The sequence below is a fragment of the Ipomoea nil genome, unplaced genomic scaffold (genome assembly GCF_001879475.1).
Source record: "Ipomoea nil cultivar Tokyo-kokei standard unplaced genomic scaffold, Asagao_1.1 scaffold2614, whole genome shotgun sequence".
NCBI lineage: Eukaryota > Viridiplantae > Streptophyta > Magnoliopsida > Solanales > Convolvulaceae > Ipomoea > Ipomoea nil.
In genome coordinates this window covers 1-7382 of record NW_017619042.1, presented here as the reverse complement: position 1 = coordinate 7382, position 7382 = coordinate 1, and the positions used below count along the sequence as shown (strand labels likewise).

The 7382-nt window shown below is 33.2% G+C and overlaps 2 protein-coding genes and 1 long non-coding RNA gene across 3 annotated transcripts; 2 read left to right on the top strand and 1 right to left on the bottom strand.

Moving 5' to 3' along the window:
• The first annotated feature begins 2045 nt into the window (after positions 1-2045).
• On the top strand, positions 2046-2642 carry LOC109154266 (ATP-dependent DNA helicase pif1-like). Its single transcript, XM_019302093.1, has one exon. The coding sequence runs from the start codon at positions 2046-2048 to the stop codon at positions 2640-2642; it is 597 nt and encodes a 198-aa protein (XP_019157638.1).
• A 1624-nt stretch (positions 2643-4266) lies between these two features.
• LOC109154264 (protein FAR1-RELATED SEQUENCE 5-like) lies at positions 4267-4632 on the bottom strand. Its single transcript, XM_019302092.1, has one exon. It carries the CDS (start codon positions 4630-4632, stop codon positions 4267-4269), a length of 366 nt encoding a protein of 121 aa, XP_019157637.1.
• A 1083-nt stretch (positions 4633-5715) lies between these two features.
• On the top strand, positions 5716-6877 carry LOC109154267. Its single transcript, XR_002049672.1, has 3 exons — positions 5716-5913; positions 6014-6128; positions 6542-6877. It is a non-coding gene; the product is annotated as an uncharacterized LOC109154267 (long non-coding RNA).
• The last annotated feature ends 505 nt before the right edge of the window (positions 6878-7382 follow it).

Genomic DNA, 7382 nt, shown 5'->3' with positions numbered 1-7382 from the left:
TACAGTGTGTGTAGTGTATATAAGTAGATTATTTTATATATACTATCAAATAATGTACCTTCAATACATAAATAATGTACATTTAGTATATTAAAAATGTACCTTATATTCATGGTCTACGCAAGTTGTATGGACTATGGTCCATCCAATAATGATTGGATATTACATGGGCCAGCTCAACAATCCATAAGTTGGCCCAACTCAATCCAATAACCCGATAGGGCCAACCCAATCTGCTTACTTTTTTATTGGATTGATCTTTTTGGATTTTAGCCCTGCAATTTTTTGGGCTTATTGGGCCAGCCCATTGGTTCAGGGCTAAATTGACATCCCTAGTTGCACATAGGTGTATGAATGTTTGCGAGTGGTTTTCAGGGGTATTACTACCCGTGAACTCAGATCAATGAATGTTAACAAGGCAAAATTACATGCACTATAGGTGAAAGTAGGTGCATCTATAGTTATAAGTAGTTGCACCTATAGTTATAAATAGTTGCACATATAGTTATAAGCACACCCAGGTGCATGAATGTTTGCGGAAAGTGAATACTAACTAGGCAAAATTACATGCACTTATAGGTGAAAGTAAGTGCACTTGTAAGTGATTTTACTTGCACTTCGATGTTTAATTATTTACGAAAATGCCACCGCATTTTTTTTAAGTTATTAGATCTGGACACGTGTCGCGTGTTGATTTGTTCGCATTTCCTTCCTGGGCACTTATTCGCACCTGAGTGCATCCCTATATATATATATATATATATATATATATATATATATATATATATATATATATATATATATATATATATATTAAATACTAAAAGCAATTAAGGAAAATATTACCATTTGAACAGAGTGTTGGCCGTTTGTGTTTGAATGTTCTGTGAGTATCCACAATTTGGAAGTCCAGTGCTATGGATTATTGACCAATCAAATGGCTACATCACTGTAAACAAATAATACAAAGCCCATATTAGTCATACCAGTGAAAGTTAAGTAATTAAAGAAACCATAAACCAAATTCCTCTTGGCTATGAATTCTTGGAATTTTTAAAAAATGTGTTCATATATATTTATTTATGAAGATAGTAGCGAAGTTATTGATGAGATTAATATGTATTATGATTGTCGATATATTTCTCCGTGTGAAGCTGTGTGGCGTTTGTTCAGCTATGACATCCAGTTCCGTAATCCCTCTGTAGAACGGTTAAGCTTCCATCTGCCGAATGAACAAAGTATTGTTTTTTATGATGACTTATCTATTGAGAATGTGCTTGAAAGACAAACAATTAAGAGTATGTTTTTAGCATGGTTTGAAGCTAATAAGAGGTATCCCCGAGCTAGGGAATTGACCAATAGAGAAATGCCTCATTGTTTCGTGTGGAAAAGAAAATAACGTCAATGGCAACCAAGAAGATGTGGTTTTGCTATAGGCCGTATGTTTTATGTGCCACCTGGTACTGGTGAGATCTTCTATCTTAGGTGTTTATTGAATTTAGTTCGTGGTCCAATATCTTTTGAAGAGATTCGCAATGTTGATGGAATTCAATATTCATGTTTCCGTGATGCGTGTTATGCTCGTGGTTTGATTTGTGATGAGAAGGAATATGTTGATGCAATACTTGAAGCAAGTCATTGGTCCACTGCCTCAGCTCTTCACCGTTTATTCGTGACTTTGTTAACGTCTAATTGTTTATGCCAACCTGAAAAACTTTGGGATGTTGTTTGGCCACTTCTGTGTGATGATGCAGAGTTCAATCAGCGACGAGAGTTACAAAATCCAGGTAAATTTGTATTCACGAAATGCCTAATTAAAGTATCTATTGTATGATATAATTATTGATTATAACATTTTTTATACTACTAAACATTAATATTAGTTTTTTTCACATGAGAATTTGTTGCATACAAATGGTGATCCAATCCAAGGAATTGTGGAAAGTACATTTCCTATGTTTCGAGAACAACATGACGCTGATTATTTAATTAGTCGAGTAATTTTGGCCCCAACTCTTGAAGTTGTAGACGAAGTTAATGCGTACATGACCAACTTGAATGTTGCCGAGTGTAGGACCTATTTTAGTTCTGATTCGGTCTGCCCCACTGAGAGTACCTCTGATGTTGTGGCTGGGTTACACACTCCGGAGTTATTGAACGGGCTAAAATGTTCTGGGTTACCAAATCATTGCTTAACATTGAAGATTGGGTCTCCTGCTATGTTGTTGCGAAATATTGACCCTTCAGCTGGGTTGTGTAATGGTACACGGTTAATTATTACAAGATTAGCAGACCACGTTGTTGAAGCAAAGCTCTTATTTGGCAATGCAGCAGGCTCCAAAGTTCTGATCCCGCGTCTGTCCCTAACACCATTTGACAGTACATTGCCCTTCAAATTTCAAAGGAGGCAGTTCCCGCTTATGCTGTCCTATGCAATAACAATAAATAAAAGTCAAGGACAAACGCTTTCTACTGTTGGCCTACTTCTGAGAAAACCTGTTTTTGTACATGGCCAGCTATATGTTGCATTGTCTAGAGTCAGTTCACCAAGAGGGCTTAAGTTACTCATTCGCAACGAAGATGAAAAGTGTGTTTCTTCAACGATGAATGTTGTGTACAAAGAAGTGTTTAATAATTTATAATTTATAACAACTACATATTATTAAATCTTTGTTATAAATTGCATGTTATTTTGGTGACCTTAGTACTTATTTAATATTTTTGCAATCGTATATGTACAATTATGTGTAACTATATACTTGTCTATGTGTGTGTGTGCATATATATATATATATATATATAACTATTTATGAATTTCTTTATTTATATTCATACCGTGCAATGCACGGGTGGAGTACTAGTTAAAAATAAAACGAACCACATTTCTTATGTCTTCATTGTTCTCATCGATCAAAATCAATTCTTTTCATTTGTCCCAATTGACAATTGTTGTCGATCTGCAATTAAATTCTACAATAAGAGATTAAAGAAAATTATTATTATGAATATTAAATAATATTTAAAAATAAAGAAATTTAAATGGAACTATAAAATAAGTTCATACTACATACCATATTTTTATTTTTCAATGCACAAGTACGCTTGGTATGCCCTTTCTTTTTTAGAGTTGAACATGTAATTCCATTACTTTTAAGCTCTAAAGCTCCTTTCATTCTGATAGACCGAGGACGACCTTTAGTAGTCACACGAGGAGGATCACGCATTGCTACATTATTATCATCATCATCTTGATGACTTATCATGCTTGTCAAACAACCAGTGGTACTAGTCATGTCATCATCAATCTTCAATGCATCTAACTTTTTGAATAAACATTGCAAGCATTCTATTGTGGTGTCATAATGCTTTTTTGAACGTGAAGCTTTTTCAGAAAGTTGTAATGAGTGAACCATGATATTATTAAACAATGATGTTGAACACATATTGTAACTACTCATATCTTCTTCATTTGATGTGCTTGTAATTTCTCCTTTTTTGGCATCTGTTGTCCACTTTTTTAAAATGTAGTGCATAGGTAAAGAATATACATTTTTCTTGATAAGAACCATCAACTGGTGTCTACAAATGATGCCCAAAAATTCAAACATGTGACATGAGCACTCTATCGTTGTTGACGAACTCATGAATGTCACTATGTACTCTGGTTTTTCTTTGTCAAACTCATGCACCCTATATACAGACTCATGCTCAATAGTAATAATTTTTTCTGCAACAAATTGCTGAGAATGAATCAATTCGTCTTGAAACATTCTAAACATCTTTCTTGTATAAACCTTTGAAGCTTCTTCCTCCATTGGATACAATGTTTTTAAGATAGGTTTTGAATTCAATGTTTTGAAGGTTTTCTCCCTTTCTTTATTGTACCTTGCGTCAAGAGCCTTGTCATATTGAACAACAAACTTACTTGTTGGTGTATTAGCATTTATATAATCTTTATTTAATGTACTTATTCATACTTTCACTTCTTTGAGTAGTAGACATTCCAGCACAAAAACTAGTACGTACATAAGCAGGAATCCATTTTTCACGAATGGAATACAACTTCTCAAGCCAACTATTTCCTCGTAAAGCATAATTGTCAAGAATTTTTTTTTCCCATTCTACTTCAAAAAACAAGCACATGACTATGATCTTTAGTAAATTTAGATATTACCCATTTGTCTTCGTCTTTTCTAGATACATAAATCATGGCTTTGCATCCCATGCGTGTTTTATCATATGGAGGTTTTTTCCTGTTGTCTCGCTCTAAATATTTTTTGCACGGTAACCTTGCTTTGAACAAACAAACTCTTGTCCAATAACCATTTGATTCTTTCTAGACTTTACTATGCGGCTTTTGCGAATTCCAAGACCTTCATATTTTGCATAATTAGTATAGCACATTAAAGCATCATCTAGTGATTGAAACTCCATTCCAATACATAACTCTATTGCGTCATTATTCACATCACTCTTCGCATCCGCATTGGCATTTTGTTCGATCTCACCTATATTAAATTCACCATTATTCACCAATTCATCATGATTGCTTTCACTCAATTCTGTAGTAATTTCACAACCATGATCTTCAATTTCGACTATATTATGGTCTTTATCATGGAAAGTAGCCATTATTAATCTATAAAGAAATATATAAAGGGATTAGAACACAAGTAAACCCATGAATAGTAGTATATTCTAGGTTAAAGATTATTGTCACCAAGCAGAAAAATAGTAAAAAGAGAAAACATATGAGAGATGAACAATATAGTCATTACAATGTTCGATCATCATTCTTAGCCACTAACAAAATTATGCATATTATGCTCTTAAAATTTAAAACCAAAAACCCATAAATCAAGTTACAAACTCAACCTTTCCACTTTATATCAAAATTAAAGTATAGATTTTTAGAGTTTACAAATTAAAAAATAAAATAAAATAAAAATCAATAGCTTAAAAGATAATTTCAACAATAAAAAAATAGATATAAACAACAACTTACCGAAAAGAACTCTTTACTAATAATACAGATAAAGATTCTGACAAAGAGAAAAGATTGACAGGTTGGGTTCTTTTGAAAGAGAAAATTTGGATTTTGATGAATATATATTCTTACAAGATGTTGCAATTGTTTCTAATAGTGACTAAGGTTGTAATTTAAATTTAAGAGTTTAGGGGTTTAAATAGATTTAGGAGTTAAGATAGATATAGGAAATTCGATGGTTTTTGTTAATTAAAATTTAAAAATTCATAATTATAAATATAATAATTTACATATCAATTACAATTCTTAATTTAGAATTCTTTAATTTTAGTGTCCAGAAAAAGAATAGGAATTTATTTGTTTATTAGAATGCTTTTAACAGATTTTCAAAATAAAATAAAATTGCTTTAACGGGTTGGGTTGGATGGGATATTAATATTAATTCAAAATTATTAATAATTAGATAATTAGTAAGTAATAAGTATGTTTTTAGAAAAATAGATATATTTTATTAATTAGAAATAAAAGAGTTTCTTAAAAAAAAATACAAGTCGTAGATATTTTGTAAAAAAGGATCCGATTAATATTGAATTTATTTTTAATGATGTGTCATCTCCTCCTTCACCGCCGATGTAAAGCGTCTATAGGTGCATCAAATATTAATCCTTTTCCTAATTCAAACCTTAATCAAAATTCTGCGGACAAAATAAATCCACTGCCAGCACACAATATTTTCCTAATAAAGCAGCTTTTCCACCGCACACTGTTCGCTATATTTTCTTCAAAGTCGAAGTCGGAGCCGAGAAGTGCAAACTCAACGACGCAGTTTTCTGACTGTCTCGCCCACACTGCCAGCCATAGCGAAGGTTTGGAGTTTGGATTCTCAAGAGTAGCTGTTCGCGCCGCACATCAGCCTAAAAATCGAGGTATTTAATTTGAGCATACGCAAATTAGCAAAATTAGGGATTTAGGGTTCTAGCGGTAATCTGCAATCACAAATTCACAAGTTGTTTAATGCTTGTATAGTTGTATTGTCGAATTTGTTGGCGACTGGGCAACGGATTCACCCTTTGAGCTCCCTGAGGAATTTCATTATCTCTGTAATTTCTCAGCTCACAAGGTTGCTTTTACTGCCTTCAATGTGAGTTTTCAATTGATTCTTTATTATTTACACTATTGGGATTTCCTCTTCTTTCTTTTTGCTGGTTTAATTATGTGGGGGAGGATTATTGATATTATATGTCTTTACAAATAAATAAATAAACAATCTGCTGCCTTCCCCTGTGTGTATGTATACATTCTTCCGCCTTTCCTTTCAATCCCAGACACTAACTTCATACTGTGATTATAATCTTTAGGGATTAATGTTCAATAGATGTTCGTAGTGCGATTGAAATTGATTTCGATATATGATTTATTTGTGTTTTCTACTCTGCAATTTTTCATCCTTTTGTGTTGCAATTTAATTGCTATCGCGGGTATCACCAAGTGCACTCATTTTAGGATATTGTTTTAATTTTAATTTGTTTCTTCTTTAAATTGCATATGTTGAAGTTATGTAAATGATGTCGGGAAGAGATCGAATCAGTCAACTTCCTATAGAAATACTTGACAATATTTTGGGATTTTTTGCCGATCGTAGAAGCTGCTAGAACTGCCGTTTTGTCTACCATTTGGAGAGATTGTTGGTCCAGTCTCACACAGCTTAACTTTGATGATAAGTTCTTTGCTTATGTTGGGGAAAAATATTCTGGCAGTTATAATCGCACATCAACCTGTATGTATGTAATCAACAAAGTTCTCATGCGGCACCATGGACCTATTCGGAAATTTGCCTTGGTTTTTGATTGTGACTCACCAATCATGAGTGATACGCATGGTTCTCGAAAATTGACTTCGATCAATGGTTCCTTTTTATCACTCAAAAAGGTGTTGAAGAAATGAACTTTACTTTTCGAACAGAGTTTGGTCCAAATAGATGCTTCGGGCTCCCAAATTGCATATTATCTTGCTCAACTCTCAGAGGTTGGATCTCTGCGGTAATATTTCCACCAACAATAAATGCCCCTTTCGTATTTCCGAATGTCACTTCACTTAGTTTTGATGTCGTTATCTTTAGTGCTATTAATATGAATTGTGTTATAGATGTTCCTATGCTTGAGACTCTTTCATTCAACAATTGTGTAAATACATCATATTTCAACATTAAGGCTCCCAGGCTTGGCAGTTTAACACTCAGTATTATTGCAATGATGACGATATCGACGATTATGTTCCTATTCTCCCGGTTAGCTTGGACTTGTCATTTATTCATACTCTTTGTTTGGATTTCAATTTCAAGCCTTTCAAGGTATATAGCCAGTACTTTCTTCCTTATTTTTTGCGGACTATTATT

Excerpts from the sequence above, each read along its gene's own strand:
- LOC109154266 (XM_019302093.1), top strand. The coding sequence starts at position 2,046 with ATGACCAACTTGAATGTTGCCGAGTGTAGGACCTATTTTAGTTCTGAT.
- LOC109154264 (XM_019302092.1), bottom strand. The coding sequence starts at position 4,632 with ATGGCTACTTTCCATGATAAAGACCATAATATAGTCGAAATTGAAGAT.